The sequence below is a fragment of the Chinchilla lanigera genome, unplaced genomic scaffold (assembly GCF_000276665.1).
Source record: "Chinchilla lanigera isolate Chin_1 unplaced genomic scaffold, ChiLan1.0 scaffold00053, whole genome shotgun sequence".
Lineage (NCBI taxonomy): Eukaryota > Metazoa > Chordata > Mammalia > Rodentia > Chinchillidae > Chinchilla > Chinchilla lanigera.
In genome coordinates, this window is record NW_004955454.1 from 5,587,495 (window position 1) to 5,608,999 (window position 21,505).

The 21,505-nt window shown below is 38.7% G+C and overlaps 1 protein-coding gene across 6 annotated transcripts in view; it reads left to right on the top strand.

The window, feature by feature from the left end:
- Nucleotides 1–21,505, top strand: part of Cecr2 (cat eye syndrome chromosome region, candidate 2) — a 61,701-nt gene that overhangs the window by 5,510 nt on the left and 34,686 nt on the right. For 4 of the 6 annotated variants that reach the window (XM_013520238.1, XM_013520240.1, XM_013520241.1 and 1 more), the window contains exons 1-3: nucleotides 16,802–16,849; nucleotides 18,032–18,171; nucleotides 19,084–19,185. In XM_013520238.1, the coding sequence (XP_013375692.1) occupies nucleotides 18,116–18,171; nucleotides 19,084–19,185 (158 nt within the window). In that variant the 5' untranslated portion in view covers nucleotides 16,802–16,849; nucleotides 18,032–18,115. Of the gene's footprint in view, nucleotides 1–16,635; nucleotides 16,850–18,031; nucleotides 18,172–19,083; nucleotides 19,186–21,505 lie in introns of those variants that run through there. The other 2 variants (XM_013520243.1, XM_013520244.1) reach the window with 2 other exon arrangements.

Consider the following 21,505-nt stretch of genomic DNA (forward strand, 5'->3'; position numbering starts at 1 on the left):
TTTTGAGACAGGGTCTCCCTATGCAGTTCAGGCTGGCCTTGAGCTCACTTTGTAGCCCAGGCTGGTCTCGAACATGCAACAATCCTCCTGCCTCAGCCTCCTGAGTGCTGGGATTACAGGCATGTGTCACCATGCACAGCTTGCATTTTCATATGAATTTTAAAATCAGTATGTTAATTTCTGTCCCAAAAAAGATTGCTAGAGAGACTGGTCAACTTAAATAATACTGAATTTTCCAGTCCTTGAGTGTGATAACATTCTGTCCATTTGACATCTTTTATTTCAGCAATATTTTATAGATACTGGATACAAGTATTTTAAAATAATAGTCTGTAGTGGCTGGGGATTTAACTCAGTGGCACAGCACCTGCCTGGCAAGCACAAGGTCGTGAGTGATTCCTGGTACCAGTAAAAAACCAAAAAAATAAAATAATAGTCTGTAGAATTTATATCTGTATTTGCTGACTTTTTGCTGCTGTTAAAATTTTTATATGTATATTGACCTGCTTCTCACAATCTTGGTGAATTTTTTTTAGTTGTACTGCTTTTGTTGTAAATTCTTGAGCATATTTTATGAATTCTACAAATAAAAAGTTCTGTTTCTTCCATTCTTCCATATACTGGTACTTCTTGCTTTTGCCTTACTGTACTGACCGACTTTAGTGTTGTTCCTGATATGAGCAGATATTTTTTGAGGATTTCTATGTACCTATTTATGAGGGTTGTTAGTCTGTAGTTTTATTTCATAAATCCTTGTTACAGTTCGGAATAAGGGTCTGAAAGTACCCTCTCTCTTTTTCCTTGGTAACTTGTGTAATTTCTTGCACATTTGAAAAGGATTGACCACTAAAAAGCCTTTGGGTTTTATTTGCACCAAGTTTTATGCTACTGATTTGCTTTCTTGAATAGATTAAAGCTGTTCACCTGTTCTGTGTATTAAATAATTTTTCATGTGCAGCATGTATTTTCAGTTGATTTATCTATATTACAAGTTTTAAATTTATTTCCAGAAAGCTATTCCTAATATTTTTTTATCTTTTTGGGTTTTTTTCTTTTTTCCTTTGAGACAAGAGTCAGGTTGGCCTTGAGCTCACTGTTTAGCCCAGACTGGCCACAAACTGGTGGTGATCCTCCTGCCTCAACCTCCCAACTACTGGGATTAGAAGCGTGTACCACCTCATGTGGCTGTCCTTACCCTTTTAATGTTTGTATGATTTGGACTCCTGATACTTGTTTGTCTCTTCCACTTTGTTCTTTCCAAAGACTTATCAACTTTTTAAATATTTAGTAAAGAAGCAACCTTTTACCTTCTTATTTTTCTTTATAGTTTACCTTTTTTTAATTTATAGATTTCTTAATTTTTTCTATTTACTGTGGCTTTAACTTGCTTTTCTTTTTCTTCCTAAATTAGAGTACTGTTTTTGAAATATTTTTTCTTTTCAAATATAGGCATTTAGAATAAATTTCCTGAAAGAAACAAATTTCCTTCTAAGCAGAGCATGGCTATATCCCACAAATTTTGATGTTTTCATTATCATTTAAAAATGTTTCACTTTATTTCTCTGTGATCCTAAAATTTTAAAGTGTATTACTGAGCTGGGCTTGGTGACACATGGTTGTTATATGGCTGAGGCTGGAGGATCATGAGTTCCAGGCAAGAAAGACCCTGCCTCAAAACAAGAAAGTGTTAATTTGTAGGTATCTTAGTGGTTTCTAATTTAACTCGATGTATTCAGATAATATATTTTGTGAACCATGTGTTGTGGAACATGCCTATAAACCCAGCACCTTGGGAGGCTGAGATTGGATGATTACAAGTTTGAACCCAGCCTGGGCAATTAAGTGAGACCCTGTCTGAAAATAATAAAAAAAACTCTGGATTCAATTCTAGTACACCTCCCATATACATTTTAAAAATATATTTTATGTATACATGGTCTCATTGATAATTTTAATAATTTGAAATTTAATGAGACTCATTGTATTCGCAGCATAAGCCTTATCTTGGGGAACTTTTCATATACACTTACAAATATATTGCTGTTTTTATGTATACTATTTTGTAAAGCTCACTTCAGGTTGGTAGTATTGTTGAGCTAGGACCTTACTGATTTTTTTTTTTTTTTTTTTTTTTTGGTCCTTTTGAGACAGGGTCTCACTATGCAGTTCAGGCTGACTTTGAGCTCACTTTTTTTGTAGCCCAGGCTGATCTTGAACTTACAATGATCCTCCTGCCTCAGCCTCCTGAGAGCTGGGATTACAGGTGTGCACCACCATCCCCAGCTTGATGCTTTTGTCTACTTGATCAATTACTAACTGAAAAAGAGTGGCCAAAATCTCTTATCTATGATTCTGAATTTTTTTCTCACTTTAGTTTTGCTGGTGTTTGTTTCATGTGTTTTGATGTCTTGTTTTTTGTTGTTTTTTTTGGGGGGGGTGTTTCTGGTACCGGGAATCGAACTCACAACCTTGTGCTTGCCAGGCAGATCCTGTGCTGCTGAGCTAAATCTCCAGCCCCCTTGATGCCTTGCTATTAGCGGAATATATAATATACCTTGGCTGTTTGTTCTTTGGTAATCTGTCCATTTATTATTATATAATACTATTTTCAGACCTGTTTTTCCCATGTTAATATAACTATTCATTCTTTGTGGGGTTAGATGGAATCTTGCTGTCTGGTTCAGTTTACCTCAGAACTCTGGAGGTCAAATGTTCTTACCTTATCCTCTCAAGTACCTGGGACAATAGTCCCTGCAGAGATGCCACCTTACCAGAATCAGTTATCTTCTGGTGTTGTGTTGTGTTGTGTTGTGCTTTGCTTTGTTTTGCTTTTAAAGTGTTGGGGAATCAATCAAACCTAGGATCTCAAGTGTGCAAGTGTTCCTAATAACTAAGCTACAACCCTAGCCCGTTCATCTTTCTTAGACTCACACTGCCTGTGTGATAGTTTTCTGTCCTTTTAATCATTTTATTTTTATGTAAACAGCCTATAGTTGGCTTTTGCCATTTAGTTGGTATTAGTCCATTTTATTTTAGTGTGGGTTTTGCTATAGTCATCTTTCCACTTGTTTTGAGTTTGAGTGTAAAATCAAATTGTACCACTCCGACTCCTAATTACAGAACATTTTTCTTGTACACATTCGCAGTCACTCCCTGTTGACTTTAAACACCCATCCCCAGAATTGCTGTTCTACTTGCTCTCTATTTGATTATTCAGGGTACTTAAAAGTGAAATCATACTATATATTATATATTATTTTATGTATCTGACTTCTTTTATTATCATTTTCAAGTTTCTTCAGTGCTGTAGCATGAATTATTACTTCATTCCTTTACAGGGTCAGATCTGTTGTGTGATATGCTTCCCCCCCCCCCTCCGGTACCGGGAAGATATGCATTTAATATACTCATCAGGTCAGGGACATTTACAGTTTCTACTTGTGGGGCTATTGTGAATTACGCTGCTGTGAACATTTGTGTGCAGGTTTTTTGTGAGGGCGTGTATATGTTTGCGTTTCTCTTGAATGTAAACCTACTAGTGGAATGGCTGGATCAGATGGTAACTTTTTTTGAGCACCTTGCCAAAATTTGTTGGGTAGCTATATCATTTTTCATCCACACCAGCAATATGTGAGGGTTTCAGTTTCTCCACATCCTGGTTAGCGTTTGTCTTTCTGATATTCGTCATCGTAAGGGTATGAAGTAGCACCAAGCTGTGGTTTTCAACTGTTTCCCAAACGATTGTTGAGTATCTTTCCATGCATTTCCTCTCTGTTTATCCTTTGGTGCTTTCTTTCAGGCTAAATAATTCTTTTTAGGTATATCACTTTATTTCCTCTGTACAATTTTTTTATTCATGAATGTATGTAAGTGGTTAGAAAGCTCATGTGTACCCTTATAGTATTAAAAGCTATTGAGAATTCTTATTGTTTCTCTTCAGAATTTAAACTTGATAGTACTTTTTGGTTTTTGTTTTTTGTCTTTTTTTCTGGTACCAGGAATCGAACTCACGACCTCGTGCTTGCCAGGCAGGCGCTGTGCCGCTGAGCTAAATCCCCAGCCCCTTTAATAGTACTTTAGACATCTTACTTTACAAAAATGATATTTATCTGGCTTCATTAAAAATAGCCCATATCATTTTAAAGAGTGTTAAATGTTCATTTCTTTTTGTTACTCAACTTGAACACATGTAAAATCTATATATATGTGTGTTTCTCTGTTAAAAGATAGCTTTTTCTGTTGGTTTTTGCCTTAGTCTTATGTATACCTATAATTTGAAGTAGCCATGAGCTTGACTATATCTTGGCTTTCTTGTTGATTTCAGATGTGTGGATATGATAGTTACTACAAAGCTCTAATGAAGAACTGTTATTTTAAATTTTTGGCCATGGTCTTTTCAGTTTTCGAAAATAAACGCTGTACCCTTTGTGTATGTGTGGTGCCAGGTATCCAACCCAGGGCCTCATGCATGCTAAGCATGTGCTCTACCCTACCCTGTCAAGTTTCTTACAGTCTTTGTACATTTTATTAGAACCCAAATCTTTACCTCAATCTAATGCTTATGTCTGATTCTGATGTGGTTTAACTATGTGTATGTGTGTCTCACTTGCTTTACAAATGACTGTAGCAAAAAATATGTAATTTCATTGTTCACATAGCCTCTTCTGCACTAAGCATAATGTGCATTAGACACTCCTTAGTAAGGGGACTTCTGTGTGTGCCCTTTCATGTCTCTAACACACACTTCAAAGAACTCAACAGTCTTTTTCTGTCTGTGATCTTCAAAACAGGTTACAAATGTGAAAAGCTGCCCAGTTCCAGCCAACAGAGACTCCAGTTAAAACATAGCGCTCAGGCTGTGCCTTCCTTGGTCTTGCCAGTAGACACCCCTTCTGGCTGTGATACGCTCTGCTGGGATTCTGGGAGATGACTAACTCTGGGTGGGAGTTGGAAGATCAGTGACTCATCCTCTTATTATCTCTTGATCTTGACCTCTCTGTATAAGGAACAGAGGTAATTAGGAGCTGGTCTCATCTCTTTCCTCACATGATACTAAGTAACAATTAGTGGCCTTCCCTGCTATTTTCATTTACATAAAGTAAATAAATGAGAAAAATGGGTGGCTTTAGAGCCCTTGGAACTTTTATCATACAACAGGGAAAAGTAGGTTTTTCTCTGCTCAGAACTTTCAGATGATTCGATCTTTTTACCATATGCAAATGAAATATTTCATTATAATTCAGGATTTTTTTTTTCTAGAGAGACAGCCTCACTTTATAGTTCAGGCTGACCTTGAACTCACTATGTATCACAACCTGGTCTTAAACTTGTAGCAATTCTCCTGCCTCAGCCTCCTGAATGCTAGGGTTACAGTAGTGTCACACCATAATTTCTTACCTTAAGTGTGAGCTGATGACATCATTGGAAGAGAATTGCAGTGAGCTGAGTGGACGAGTGAAATCAGTGAGTGTTTCAGATGATATAAACTGCATTCTGGAACTTTAACTGAAGTCTGGAAATTTAAAAAGCAGTTTCAAAAACTGCTGGACGTGGTGGCACATGCCTATAATCCCAGCACTTCTGAGGCTGAGCCAGGAGGATCACTGTGAGTTTGAGACCAGCCTGGGCTACAAAGTGAGCTCAAGGCCAGTCTGAACTGCATGATGAGACCCTGTCTCAAAAAGACAAAAAAAAAAAAAGGGGGGCAAAATCAAAAACTGATATAAAAAAAAAAAACAAAAAACTGATGTGTATATCACTTTTTAGGAACATAGTGCTACCATTATGCAAATAGCAAAATCTGAACAATTATGTGCAAAACTTGATCATGTTTCTAGGGGAGAGAATATACGGTCATAGGTTCTGAAAGGGTTTGTATCTCCTGTAGAAGATTAATGTGCCAATTAATTATTTTTATTTTATTTTAAAGAGAAAACAAAAACACAAAGTCAAAAACAGTAAAAACATAGAATTTCAAAACAAGGTGATAGGAAATTAACAATAGTTGTTATATTACATATTGTTATCTTTGAAGTAGTTCCTCAGATCACCAGACATCATAGGCATGCAAGATAGATAAAACAATTAAACATTAACTGTTCCTTTCAACAAACGAATAGAAATCAGTGGTACAGTTATCCCAGTTATTGTGTGTGTGTGTGTGTGTGTGTGTGTGTGTTTGTGTCCTCTCTTTCTTCCCTTTCCCCCATTGTTTGTGTGTTTGTGTGTCCTCTCTTTCTTCCCTTTCCCCCATTGTTGCCATTCCTTCCTTTTAAAAAAAGATAAACAACAGTGAAACCAAGTTTCAAAACAGGCTAGTAGGACAGCTTACAACAGTTGATACACTGTGTATTGTTGCTTTCCTAGTAGTTATTCAGAGTAGAGAATATAGGCAAGATATCTGGTCTATACAATATTAGCACAAAACTTTCTTTTTAATGAACTAAAAGAAACTAACTGTGTAACAGTCTTAACTATCTTGTATATACATATATTTTTTTCTTTTTTTCCTTTCTTTCCCTTTCCCCAATCAGTTTGGATTAAAGATCTTATTTATTTGTTCATTTTTTTACACTAAAGAGACAATACCAGGTTTGCATATATGGGTCTGATTTCTTTCACTTATGAGTATGTTCTCAAATTGCATCCATTTACCGATAAAAGACTCCATTTTATCCTTTTTAATGGCTGAGTAGTACTTCATAATATTTTTAAAAACTTTTTTAAAAAATTCATTCTTCTGTTGATGGATATCTGGGTTTTTCCCAAGATTTAGCTATTAAAATTTTGCTGCTATAAACTTGGGTGCACATATCACTGTGGTATGATGATTTTGATTCTTCTGGGAAAATACTGAAAAGGGGAATAGCTGGCTCAAACGGGACCTCCAATCCCAGTTTTTTAAGGAATATCCACACTGATTTACATAGTGGTTGCACCAATGTACATGCCCACCAGCAGTGGAGAAGGGTTCCTTTTTCTCCAGAGCCCCTCCAGCACTTGTTATCAGTTGATTTTTGTGATGGTAGCCATTCTTTCTGGGGTGAGATGAAATCTCAGTGTTGTTTAATTTGCATCTCTCAATTGAACAACGATGTTGAACATTTTCACATGTGTTTATTTGCCATTTTTGTTTCTTCATCTGAGAAGTGTCTGTTCATCTCTGATGCACACTTTTGGATTTGGTCTTTGAATTTGAGGGGTCTGAGTTTTTCAGTTCTTTATATGTTCTGGATATAAGGCCTTTGTCTGTGGGACAACTGGCTGTAATTTCTTTCCAGTTTGTGGATTGTCTTTTCACTTTGTTACTGATCTCTTGTTGTGCAAAAGCTTTTTAGTAAGGTTAGATCCCATTTGTTGATTCTTTCTACTATTTCCCTTGCAGTCTGGGTTTTTGTTCATGAAGTCTCTGCCTACACCTAAGTCTTCAAGACTTCTGCCTACTTTCTCTTCCAGTAGATTTAGTGTTTCTATTTTAATATTTAGATCCCTGATCCATTTTGACTTTAGTGTAGTGCATGGTGATAGACATGGGTATAGCTTTAGCGTTTGGCATGTGGAAAGCCAGTTTTTTCACTTTTTTTTTTTTTGATACCAGGAGTCAAACTCAGGACCTTGTGCTTGTCAAGCAAGGCACTGTGCACAGAGCTGTATCTATATCCCCAGCCCTTGCACCATTTATTAAAGAAATGATCTTTCTTCCAGTGAACATGTTTGGCTCCTTTGTCAAAGATAAGGTGGCTGTATGTGTTTGGGGATGCATCTGCATGAAGTTCCACGGATTCTAAGGCTTGGTTTTTTTGCCTATACCATCCTGATTCTATCACTGTAGCTTTGTAGTATAATTTCAGGTCTGGGATTGTGATGCCCCCCTGATTTGCCTTTGTTGTCCAGAATTGCATTTGCTGTTCTAAGTCTTTTCTGGTTCCAAATGAATTCCAGGAATGTTTTCTCTAGGTATGTGAGATATATTAATAGTGTTTTCATTGGGATTACATTAAATTTGTATAGAAGTTTTGGGAGTATGGCCATTTTCACTATGTTGATTCTTCCTATCGAAGAACAAGGAATATCTTTCCATTTTCTGGTATGCTCCTCAGTGTCCTTTCTTAGGGTACTGTATCACTGTAAAGATCTTTTACATCCTTTGTTAGCATTAATACCTAAGTATTTCATTTTTTTGGATGATGTCATGAAGGATGTGCTTTCCCTAATTTCTCTCTCTTGGTGTTTATTGCTTGTGTATGGGAATGCTGTTAATTTTTGAGTGTTAACTTTGTATCCCACTACACTACTGAATTTGGATATTAACTCTAAAAGTCTTTTGGTGGAGTTTTTGGGGTCTTCTATATAGAGTATTGTTGGATTAATAATCTTTTTCTGTCCAGGGTGAACAGGTCCCGAGAATGAGGTACCCGTGGATGAATAGAAAAGTAAGAGGAAAAAGAAATACAAGAGAGGCAAAATTCTGGGGTCAGCAGGCTAGCAGCCTCTAGTACTAAAGCCCCATTACCATTTTCAGTGACCTTTTATTGAGAAAGAACAAAGGAGGCCACAGAGGAATGGGAGGATATCAACTGTTTTATCAAGGACAGTACAACTCAATTACCATAGCAATGAGACTTGACTAGTTAGCCACCATGTTATCTTTCTTCGGGCATATCTCAGCAAAGCATCTAGTGTTGTCCCTGGAACTGTCAATGCTTTTACTAGACTTCCTCCAGAACCCAACAATTCTGGCTTGGGCAGGCCTGAGGCAATACATTGAAAGAGTAACTAAAGAATGTCCTTCTCTACAGAGTATCATGTCATCTGCAAATAATGATAATTTAACTTCTTCCTTTCCTATCCTTATACCTTTTATTTCTTGTTCTTGTCTAATTGCTTTGGCTGATGTTTCCCGAACAATATTCAATAGGAGTAGTGATAGTGGACATCCTAGTCTTGTTCCTGATTTTAGAGTGAAAGCTTTCCGTTTTTGACCATTTAATATGATATTAGCTGTTGGTTTATCATAGATGGTTTTTATAAGACTGAGGTAAAGACCATCTATTCCAACTTTCTGTAGGGTCTTTATCATGAATAAGTGTTGGACTTCGTCAAAAGCTTTTTCTGCATCTATTGGGATGATCATGTGGCTTTTGTCTTTGGTTCTGTTAACATGTTGTATTACGTCTATTGATTTTCGTATGTTGAACCACCCCTGCATCCCTGGTACAAATCCTACTTGGTTGTTTTTTTTGTTTATTTGTTTGTTTGTTTTGTTTTTCTCCGGTACCAGGAACTGAACTCACGACCTTGCGCTTGCTAGGCAGGCGCTTTGCCGCTGAGCTAAATCCCCAGCCCCATATTTGGTTGTGATGTATAATCTTCTGGATGATTTGCACATATATGTTCATTAGGGAGATTGGCCTGTAGTTTTCTTCCTTAATTGAGTTTTTTCCTTGTTTTGGAATCAGGGTAGTGCTTGCTTCTAGGAATGATTTTGGAAGTACTCCTTCCTTTTAAGTTTCCTTAAAGAGTTTCAGCATTAGTGGCATTAGTTCTTCTCTAAATTTTTTGTAGAATTCCATAGTGAATTTATCAGGGCCTGAGCTTTTCTTGGTTGGTAAATTTTTAATTTCATTTTCAATTTTATTGGCTGTTACTGGGTTATTTAGAATTTTTATATCTTCTAGATTTAGCATTGGTAATTCATCTGTGTCTAGGAACCTGTCCATTTCTTCTTTGTTTTCCACCTTATTAGAATATAGGTTCTCATGGTGTTGAGACTGTGGGTGAGGAGCAGCCGGGAGGTGGCCGAGGGAAGCTAGTATTAAATGAAACCAAGAGATAATAATGGCACTGCAGCTACAGAAGACTCACCTTCTGCCAAGAAAACTCACAAATGCCAGAGATAGGAAGTGAAAAAGGAGCCTCTAGCTGGAGGAAAGGCAGATAAGGGCAGGACAGAAGATACACAAGAATCTGTGAAGTCATTGCTATTAGAGGGCGAAGCTCCTGTGGACCCAGAGTGTACAGCCAAGGTGGGAGAGGCTCATGTGTATCATGAAGGGAGTGATGCCTGTGATGTCATGCTAAATCAAACCAATCTCCACTTCAATCAACAAGTACTATTTTATTCAACTGTTGGAAGATGATGCCCAGAGAAACTTCAGTGTTTGGATGAGAGGGGATCCAGTTGGGAAAATGGGGTGGCACAGCTTGGAGGCTTGTTCAGCTGACCTCACCAAGGCAAGGAAATCTTTCAGAAGAAATTCCTTGAGAAGATGAAAAATAATTGGGAAGAACGTGAGAAGTTTGTAAAGGTTGCTGGAAAGTATGATATGCTGCAGATGGACTACACTACCACCTCTCAGGGTGACAATGAACCCAAAGGACTCTCTAGGTCCCCTTGAAACCAGAGTCACAGATAGGTCTTGCAGTACAGGAGCTGATCAGATTGATCTGTAATGTTCAGACCATGGAACACCAAGAAAACCCCACTTGGAAAGCCGACAGTGGCGCAAATAGGACAGGTTACCAGTCCCTCTGCCTCCTAAGTGCACAGATGTGCATCGCCATGCACAGAGTGAACTTTTTAAAAATTTTTCCGGTACCAGGTATTGGGCCCAGGGTCTTCATACTGAGCTACATCCCCAACCCTTTTTTTTTTTTTTTTTTTGTCTTGAAACAGGATCTCAAGTTGGTGTGGTGGCACATGTCTGTAATCCCAGCACTGGAGGCTGAAGCAGGAGGATCCTTGTGAGTTTGGGACCAGCCTGAGCTACAAAGTGAGCTCAAGGCCAGCCTGAACTGCATAGCGAGACCCTGTCTGAAAAAGAAAAAAAAAGAAATGGGATCTCACTAAGTTGCCCAGACTAGCTTGAAGTTACAGTCCTTCTGTTACAGCCTCCTAGAGTGCTGGGACTACAGCTGTGCACCACCATGCACAGCCTTTTTGGTATTTTATGTAATAAAATTGAAATGGTACAAATCTTAAAAAAAAAGAATATAGGTTCTCATAGTAGGTGTTGATGATCTCTTGGATTTCTGTGGGATCTGTTCCAATTTCCCCCTTTTCATTCCTAATTGTTTCAATGTATGTTTTTTCTTTCGTCTTTTTAGTGAGGTTGGCTAATGGTTTATCAATTTTATTCTTTCTTCTTTAGGGGTTGAGGGGGTACCGGGAATGGAACTCATCACCTCAGCCTTGCCAAGCAACTGCTTAGGCCACTGAGCTACATCCCTGGCCCCCCAGTTTTATTCTTTCAAAGAAACAACCTTTTAATTCATTGATCCTTTGTATTGTTTTCTTAGTTTCTGTTGCATTGATTTCTGCTCTTATCTTTATAATTTCCTCCCTCGTATGGGCTTTGGTTTTGATTTGGTCTTTTTCTAGAAGTTTGAAGTTCAGCATTCGGTTGTTTATTTGCTTTTGTTCTGCTTTCCTGGTATGTGAGTTCATCACTATAAGTTTTCCTCATAGGACTGCTTTCTTTGCATCCCATAAGTTTCAGTATGTTGTATCAGTATTATTGTTTAACTGTATATAGTGTTTAATTTCATCTTTAATTTCCTCTGTGACCCACTGGTTGTTCAGAAGGGTGCTGTTTAATTTCCACGTGTTAATATAGTTCTTGTGGTTTCCTTTGTCGCTGATTTCCAGTTTCATTGCACTATGGTGAGATAGTATGGATGGTATGATTTCAGTTCCTTTACATTTACTTAAACATGTTTTGTCAGCTAATATATGATCTGTTTTGGAGAATGTCCCATATGCAGCTAAGAAGGTGTGTTCTGGTGTTTTGGGATAGAATACTCTGTAGACATCTACCAAGTTCATTTGTTCACAGGCTTGTTTTAATTCTAATATTTCTTTGTTGATGTTTTTGTCTAGTTGATCTGTGCATTTATGATAGTGGGGTATTAAAATCCCCCACTATAATTGTGTTAGTGCTTATTTTTTTTTTATGTCATTTAAGATTTGTTTTATGTAGTTGGGTAAGCCTGTGTTTGGTGCATAAGTATTTGATTATTATCTCCTCTTCTTGGCGGTTTTCCTTAACTAATATGTAGTGACCTTTTCTATCTCTTTTGATCAGTTTGGGCTTAAAGTTTGCACTGTCTACAGATAGAATAGCTACCTCTGCTTTTTTCTGGATTCTTGTGGCATGGAGAATTGTTTTCCATCCTTTGACATTTAGTCTGACTTTCCTTTTGGGTTAAATGTGTTTCTTGAATGCAGCATATTGTTGGATCTTGCTTCTCGATCCATTCTACTGGTCTGTTTCTTTTGATTGGTGAGTTGAGACCGTTTATGTTGATGGTTATAACTGATACATTGGCTGTTCTGTTCCATGTTGTTTCCCTATTGTTTTCTCCCCTGTCTTTTTGAGCTATTTAACTGGTTGCCCTGCCTGATGGCTGCTTTCTATTTGCGTTACTGTGTATGTGGTCTTCATTATCTCTTTCTAATATGTTTTTCAGAGCATTCTGTAGAGCTGGTTGGTGGTCATAAATTTCTTCAGTTGCTCCTTGTCATGGAAGTATCTCATTTTTCCATCAATCTTGAAGGATAATTTTGCTGGATACAGCAGTCTGGGTTCAAGATTGTTTTCCTTTAGGACTAGAAGTACTTCACTCCAAGCTCTCCTTGACTTAAGGGTTTGTATTGAGAAGTCTGCTATGATTCTGATGGACTTTTCTTCATAGGTGGTTTCTTTTCTGTAGCTTCTTTCGGTGTTTTGTTCTCATGCTGAATTTCTGAAATCTTGATTATTATATGCTTTGGTGTGGGTTTTGTTTTGGTCATGCCTATTTGGAGTTTATTAGCCACTTTTGGGAAGTTTTCTGCCATTATTTGTGTGAAGAGGTTTTTAATGGTTTTTGTGCTGTCTCCAGCTTTCTCACTGATTCCAGTCATTCATGTGTTATTCTTTGCTTTATCCTGTACCTGTTGGATTGATTTTTATTTTTTATTCTTTTTATTTTTTATTTTTTTGGTGGTCTCTTGTGACTTTTAAGATACCTTTCTTTTCCTGTTTGCTAGTCAGGTTCCAGTCTTCCAGGTCTGATATTCTATCCTCCCCTTCATTTGATCTGCTGTCTATACTTTCAGTGGAGTTTCTAATCTCCTTCATTTCTGTTTGGATCTGATTCATTGATTCCATTTCTTGTCTATGTTTTTCATTCATGATTTCCATTGTTTTCCTGAGCTGCTCTATTTGTTTATGTGTGTCTGCTTTAATGTCTTTTATTTTCATAGTGATTTCTTTTTGCACCTTTGAGATTAATTTTTCTGTGGCCTCTTTCATTTGTTTTTTCACTTCTCCTGTTATCATTTCAGAGACTTCCATTTCATGGCTTCTGATTCTTCTATCTGTTTGTGTTCTGGCGTTGTTCTGGGTCAGCTGGTTATTTGGGATTGTATTTTGCTTCTCTGTCTTGTCATTTTCTGTTTTCTGCTTTATTTTGTTTTCTATGTTGGTGCTTTTAGCCTTCTAATATTTAGGTAGCCGTAATCACTTGTGTTGAGGCTTCCTAGGAGGTGTCTGTTCCTCCAGATGTCTCTTCTTGCTAGTACCGCAGTCTTGGTGCAAAGAACAGGCTCAAGGTGCAGGCTTATACTCTTTCCACTGGCACGGCCTCCCCGCTTCCCCCTAGAACTGCTGTTCTGGAGAATGGAGGGGGCACAGGGTGCGCACTTACTCTCCTTTCACTGTTGATGTCAACCCAGAGCAATCTGTGCCAATTAATTTCTACCTGGACTGGTTTAAGAGACTCCTGGAGAGATGACTGGATCCTGGGGGCGTGGTGCTCATCAGTGCATGAACCCGCTGACACTGATAACTGAAGAGCTGTTGGAGCTGGGTCACTGTGGCTGTGCCTTTGGAGGACACCACTAGATCTTTTAGTGGTGTTGCCCTCCTTTCTGCTTGCTGGACACTATGAAGTACATGAGCAGCTTTACTATACCGCTCCCTTCTACCATGATGTTTCTGTTTTGGAGCCAGCTAACTGTGGACTGAAATCTCTGAAACTTTAAGTTATGGGTGTTGGGTTATTATTTATTTTTCTTGTATTGAGAAAGCTAATACAGTACAGTTAAGAATCACTGAGTAGAAAGGACTGACCTAATATTTAGGTTCCTGAAACCTTGTCATATGAAATAAGCCAGTATATTCCCTTTGAAAGTTTTCCTGTCCTACCACACGTGGTGGTACAACCCTGTAATCTCAGCACTTGGGAGGCTGAGGCAGGAAGATCTCCATTAGCTCAAGGCCAGCCTGGGCTAGACAGTGAGTTCAAGGCCATCCTGAACTACATAGAAAGACCCAGTTTCACTGCCCCCCACAAAAAAAGCAAGTTTTGCCCCACTTCATTTCTGATGTTTAAAAGAAAGAGGTATAGCCAGATGTGATGGCATGCATCTATAATACCAGCACAGTGGGAGGCTGAGGCAGAAGGATCACAAAATCAAGCCCAGCCTGGAGAATTTAGCAAAACACACACACACAAAGGCATGAATTTATTGTATGTACAAAGAATTGAATTTGTGTTGCATGGTAATTTGTCAAGTACCTTTTGGTTAAGGTGCTGTGGAGGTGCCTTTAAAAAAGTTTTGAGCAAAATGATGTGGTTGAAACTTGGTAGTGGGTCAGGGATATAGCTCAGTGAGTTCGATTTCTGGTACGAGACAGACTGGATGGGATTACAGTGCTGTTGGAAAGAATGTCGAATGCAGAATTCTCTGAGTTCAGTAGGGGCTTCCAGACAGATTGTCACACAGAGAACAGCATTATCGATACAGCTGACCTGACCTGCGTGCTTGTGCTTCTGCCCTGCTCACTAGAGTCAGAGAGGGCAGGGTGTCTTCCTGGCCCAGCCGGTCTTCCATAGCAGCCTTCCGAGAGGCTGCCATTATGATCTCCATGTCATAGATTCAGTGTTAATACCTTTCTGCAGGGAAACTAGCCTCGTTGTTTGGGGCAGCTGGTATACATTTATATTTTGTCTGAGCTCAGAGCTTCTCATATACCACTGAGCTGAACCCTTAGCCCTGGAAAGTCTTGGAGCATGGGGAATATAAAGAGATTCAGTACCAAGGGGTCCTGTCTTCACACTCTTACCAGCTCAGAAACATTTTTTTAAAAAGAACCTTTTTAGTTTCTGAGTTGAGCAGTCACACTGCTTGGCTTTTACCATAGCCAATTGGAACTCTTTGCCTGGTCTGTTACTCCTGAAGGGACCGTGGCGGCTTCGCAGGCAGGTGTCTCTCTTCACAGGTAGAGAGATGCAGCCAGTTCGCTGCTTGAAGGTTCAAGCAGGTGCTAATACATAAGCGCTCCTGTGCATGCTGCTGTCACGTCAAATTCAGAGCACTTTGATATTTAGAATTACTATGCTACATCTTGTTAGATAGTATACTCATATTTTCCCTGATAGTGCTCATTGCAGAAAGAAGTTGCTTCTCTTTGTAAAAGCAAAGTATCTAATTACTTGGCAAAATACCCTTAATTTTCTCCATGAACATTTTTTGACTTTTACATATATAACTAATTTTCCTTTCCCTTCCCCCCTTTCCTTTTCCCCTCCCCTCCCCTTTCTTTCCCTCCCCTCCCCTCTCTTCCCCTCCCCTCCTCTCACCTCCCTTCCCTTCACCTCCCCTTACCTCCCCAACCCTCTTTTGACAGGGTCTCACTATGTAACCTAGGCTGTCCTCAAACTTGTGATGATCCCACTGCCTCAGTTCTCCCAAGTGCTGGGATTACATGCGTGAAGTACCATGCCTGGCTAACTACCATATATTTCACGTCAGTGTGGTACATACCTCTTTTTTAAATGATTCTGAAATTTTCTTTAATCTTTGCTTATTAGTAAGAAATAAGATTTCTCATCAAGCATAAGGTAATTTTATCTAGATCAACAGTAGAGCTCAAGAATAACCATCTAACAAATAGCAGTTTATTGTATGGAAGGCACATTTAGGCACTAATCAAAATCTAGTTATGAGACTGCCAAAGTCTAGCCTAGAAAGAATCTAAGTTACTATCATGCCATCCTAAATATTTTCTGTAAAGAACCTGCTTTCAAATTTTACATATTTAGGCATGGCGGCACACCTGTAGTTACAGGTGCTCATAAGGCTCCGGTGGCAGTATTGCTGGAGTCCAGGTGCTTGAGAGCAACCTGGGCAACAGAGTGAGACCTTATCTCTTTAAAACTTTTTTGAATACAGTATTGTTGTGTATAGAGTAGCTGCTTCTGTTCTACCTTCGTTACATAGACTCTGATTTTGTGTGTGTGTGGCTTCTAAGCCATGGACTCAATTTTGAACTGTGTATTCATATGAACTGCATAGCCTTAATTGTATGAGCAAATGTGAGGCTTTTGTCCTACTTCACAATTTGTGCCACTCATTATTGAAACTTTTACCTATTTGTTCAGGATGTGCTGTGTTTAAAATAAAACAACCTGTCCTGTATAAACTTTATTATATTTATCTTCTTTAGAATCTGACAAAATAGAATGTCCACATAGATAGTCTAATACATAAAGCTTCAGTGAGGGGCGTTCTTTGTTTTGTAAGTTCATCAGCTGTCAGACTGTGCTGGTTTCACATTCACAAGCTTTTGTGTTTGGGCATTGCACTAGGCCTCAGACGTTCCACAGCTATCTGGAGGACATCATCAACTACCGCTGGGAGCTGGAGGAGGGGAAGCCCAATCCTCTGAGGGAAGCCAGTTTCCAGGACCTGCCCCTGCGCACCCGGGTGGAGATCCTACACCGCCTCTGTGACTACCGGCTGGATGCAGATGATGTCTTCGATCTTCTCAAGGTGTTTCACTGTGACCCCTTCTCTAGAGCAGTATGTACCCACAGTCAGGGATGTGTCAGAATGGGAAATCCAAAGATACTGAGAAAGGCCTGAGTTTGCCTTTGAGTTCTTCATTGACAGTGGCACTTTATACAGCCATGACCAGAGAACCAAGGGAATACAAGACATACCGTGCCAGGTGTGGTGGTGCACGCCTGTAATCCCAGCACTTGGGAGGCTGAGACAGGAGGATCACTGACAGTTCAGACCCAGCCTGGGCTACATAGCGAGTTCAAGGCAAGTCTGAACTTTAGTGAGACGCTGTCTCAAAACAAAACAAAACAAAATTATATACATCTGTAGCAGTGTGTTATTTGAGTTTGCTTTCTAGTTGGTTTTGTGTATCCTTCCATGCGCTCAGTCCCAGCGGACACAGGAATAAATAAGCAGAGACGCCTATTTGTACTCCTATTGTCACATAAAACTACAACTAAACTAGCCACTGAATTGTATTTCCCAAGGCGTATATTTGATTGAGCGTACTTGAAATACTTGTTGAAAACTCCACAGATTTGAAACCATATATGCTAGTAAAGTTAATCTTCTATACAGATTTCATAAAACATGTTGATTAGAGATATGGAAATCCCCTTTCTCCCTCTCATTCTGATACCTGTTTTAGAAGCATGTTGCAGAAAGAAGGTATGGGTTTGTGCTTTCATAAATAGGAAGGTCATATTCTAACCATGTTCAATCATAAATGGTTAAATGTCGGTCCAGCTCCACACAGATGCATTATAACACATCATTGTGTACTTTAGTATAGTCCTTGCTAAGGACTTTAGTAGTGGTAGGAAGGCCAATACAGGTCAGGCCCTGGGGTAACTTGGAAGCTGCATTGCTGGATCTCCACTGGAATAAAAGGTTGCTATGAGTGATGACAGGGTCAAATAGAGAGAGCCACACAAGACCAAGCCTTCCCAACATCTGATTCCACTTGGTTGTAATTGTCCCCTTTCTTTCGTGGGTACACATGTGAAGTAGTGCTATATCAAGTATGTGAAATGTACATCAGAATTCCTTTTGGTTTGTCTTACGGTGAAATAGAGTAGCAGTGGAGTAGGGAAATACTGACTTGGTTCTCTTGTGGAAAGTATTTGAGTCATCATTGTACTTTTTTCATGTTTTATTTTGTTTCTCGTTTCCTAATCCCCTTTTCCCTGCTGTTCCTAGGGTCTGGATGCAGACAGTCTCCGCGTGGAACCTCTGGGTGAAGACAATTCTGGGGCCCTCTACTGGTATTTCTATGGAACACGAATGTACAAAGAGGACCCTGTACAAGGGCGATCCAATGGAGAACTCTCCTTGAGCAGGTAACGTCTGCAGTGTCAGGGATAATTGCTACTATAGAAAGTATCATTAAAATTAAATGAACTAGAATCCTACAGCACAATATATATTTTTCTTAATGAAGGAATTAACTGTGCTGACATGCCTGCAAAGAAACAGTAAGGAGTTACAGGGTTTTTGGGGGGTTTTGGGGGGGGGGGGGTTTTCTTGTACCGGGAATCGAACTCATGACCTTATGCCTGCCAGGCAGGCGCTGTGCCGCTGAGCTAAATCCCCAGCCCCGGAGTTACAGTATTTCATAGAAAAATAAAAGGAATCACTTTGTCTAGCCTCTGCCACAAGGCCATGGTGAAATAGTCTTCTTTTATGAAATGTCAAGAGATTCCTGAGGCACAGTGCTACCTTACCACCAACTATTTCACACACCTTTCCAGCAGCACAAGCATTTGACTGGATAACAGTTTTCATCTTTCACAGGAAACCCTTCGTTCCTTTTTCCTACTGGAATTGGTAATCTGCTTTATGAACCTTAGGATCACCAGTTTAAAGCCAGAAAACTTTAAATGATGCCAGAAACGTGTCTTGTTAGGTGCTTCCTAAGTGAGGAAGAGGCCTCGTGTCCTAGCGTCCGAGAACGATGCTTACCTCCCGATGTTTCTAGATTTCCTTGGTGCTAGGAGCAGTCCTCACTATTAGTGTTAGATCTTACTGTTTCTTTTCTAGTCATACTTTAATATCATAAAATGTCAGTTTTCCTTGTTGGTACATTACATTCCTTGTCTATGCATTACCCTGCTCTTTATGTGTGCCTCCTACATTTAATCCTCTTTGGTCACTTCTTGGCCAGAAACAATATGTTTAATTACTAATATAAGTCATATGGAACTCATCAATCCTGTGTGAGAATGTTTAAGTTTAATGACACTATTTCTTAGGGAAAGTGAAGGACAAAAGAATGTCTCAAATGTTCCTGGAAAAACAGGAAAAAGAAGAGGAAGACCCCCCAAACGGAAGAAACTACAGGAGGAGATAACAAAGTAAGAAAGCCATGTTAATCTATGGTCTTAGGTCCTTATGCTTATAATTCACTGTTACAGTTTCACTGTTCCTTCCATGTGATTTTCCCTTGTGACATGGGAAGGACGTTTGTATGTTTCTTAGGTTGTGGGTACATTAGTCAGGGTCATTGCAAAATTGTCTTGTGTTCCCTAAGGGGCTAAGAAGGATTGGTTGCAAGATGTCTGACAAGTTATCTACCATTCCTTCACAGTTCTGTTATTGGTGGTAGTGATATGCTTAATGAGCATTATAAAGTGACCAAGGCAGTGGTCAGGATTGTAAAAAGTGAAAACCATGTTTGACCCATAGTAAATGTTCAATGAACATTTGTTATACTTCATATTTTAAAGTTTGTTAGACCTCACATATTTTTACAGGAAGGAGGAACAAGTAAATCCATTATTGTTGAAGATTGAAATTTTTAAATTTTTGCATGAAATTCATATATGTTACCTACAAAAATTTAAGGAACAAGAATTTGAAGAAGAAAACATCACATTATGTTCTGTTGTTATGGGCATTCCAAAAACGGATCACTGTGCATTGAAGGGTTAATTATGTGGTCAAAAGTTGTCTAAATAGCATTTTAATAGAACTATATGTCATACCATAGCTGAGTCTAGGTGTTAATTCTTTGCCAAAGGAAAATTTTGTTTCACTAGTCATGCCCAAACATGCTTTATTTTGTGTAGAATGCAATTCCTTACCATAAAGAAAAGGGTAAACATGTTAATATTTTTTTTGGTACCAGGAATTGAACTCGGGACCTTGCGCTTGCCACTCAGGCACCGTGTTGCTGAGCTCCGTAAAATATTTTCTTGTATTCTCTTTCACTGGGGAAATTTTCTTGTATACATCATTACCTTTTAGGAGAGTCCATCATCTGAATCTTGAGTATTACAATCTGACCTATACTGTGTGAATGTTCTTTTTACTTAAGGATCAGATCTGTCATTATAAACCTACGGTAGTAAAGCATGTTCTTAAAATTTCTACTAATGAAAGAGCTTCTTACTGCTTAGATTAGGCCAACTTTGTTGATGCTTTTTAACCACAAAGAAATATTCCTAGGAAATCAGATTATGAGTAGATCAGTTAGAATTTCATTTAACTTAGTACTTAACTTTGCACAGATTCAACTAGATTGCAGCTGCCTCTTCCTTAGCAGTGTGTTTGTGAGAAATGTCCTATAATCACTTGAGTTCTATATAGGCAACATCTGTTTTTGAATTTTGTTAGTGGTCCACATGTCCGTTTCTATTTGGAAAGCTGTTTTATATCTATTCCATTTCTCTGTGTCAACAGCTGGAGAATCTGCATGTGGAATATAGAATCACTACCATGCACAGATAGACCTGTGCTACCCTCTGCTGGCGGTTTAATACCTTTAGAGCTGGGTCTATGGAACAATATTGAAATATTTGTAAACTAAATGAAATTTATTTCAAATGTAAGTGTTCATTTAATTAAAAAACATTTAGTACACTATCCACATTGCAAGTGCCCAGTGGTCATCCATAGCTTAGGTCTTCCTAATCAGAGAGTCACTGATACATAACATTTCATTTCAGAGATGTAACAAACATTGTACTGCATTAAATATTTGAAAACAATCAAGGCCACAGGGTGTTCCCTTTTTACTTTAGGGATATAGTTGACAAAGACAGTATTATTTAACACTGTTGATCATTTTATAATTTAATCCCAATATCCCTGTGAGCTAGGATCTTTATTTATTTATTCATTCATTCATTTATTTATTTACTTATTGTTTTGTGAGACAGGGTCTTGCTCTGTAGTTGAGGCTGACCTTGAACTCATGGCAATCCTCCTGCCTCAGCCTCCCAAGTGCTGGGATCATAAGCTTGTGCCACCACTCCCGGCCCTAGGAATTTTTTAATAGTCCCATTTATAGTAAAGGTAATTAAATTTATGAAATCACACCGTCAGTGGCAAGTCTGGAACAGAGGCATTCCAATTTCAATACCCATATTTGTGGCCTCTCCCTTAAGTAAATAAAATAAGCGTATCCCTAGGTGTATCCCTGAGTCAGAGAGGTGGGCACTGAGACCCTTGGCTGTTTTTTCTTGGCTTTTTTTTTTTTTCTTGGTTTTTCTCCGGTCCCGGGAACCGAACTCACGACCTTGCGCTTGCCAGGCAGGCGCTTTTGCCACTGAGCTAAATCCCCAGCCCCATGAATAAAATTTTTAATTCAGTTTTGCTCTTTGAAATGTTTATAATATGTTGCATGACTTTTTTTTTTTACCTTTTGCTAAGTCAAGCACATAGATAAATTTA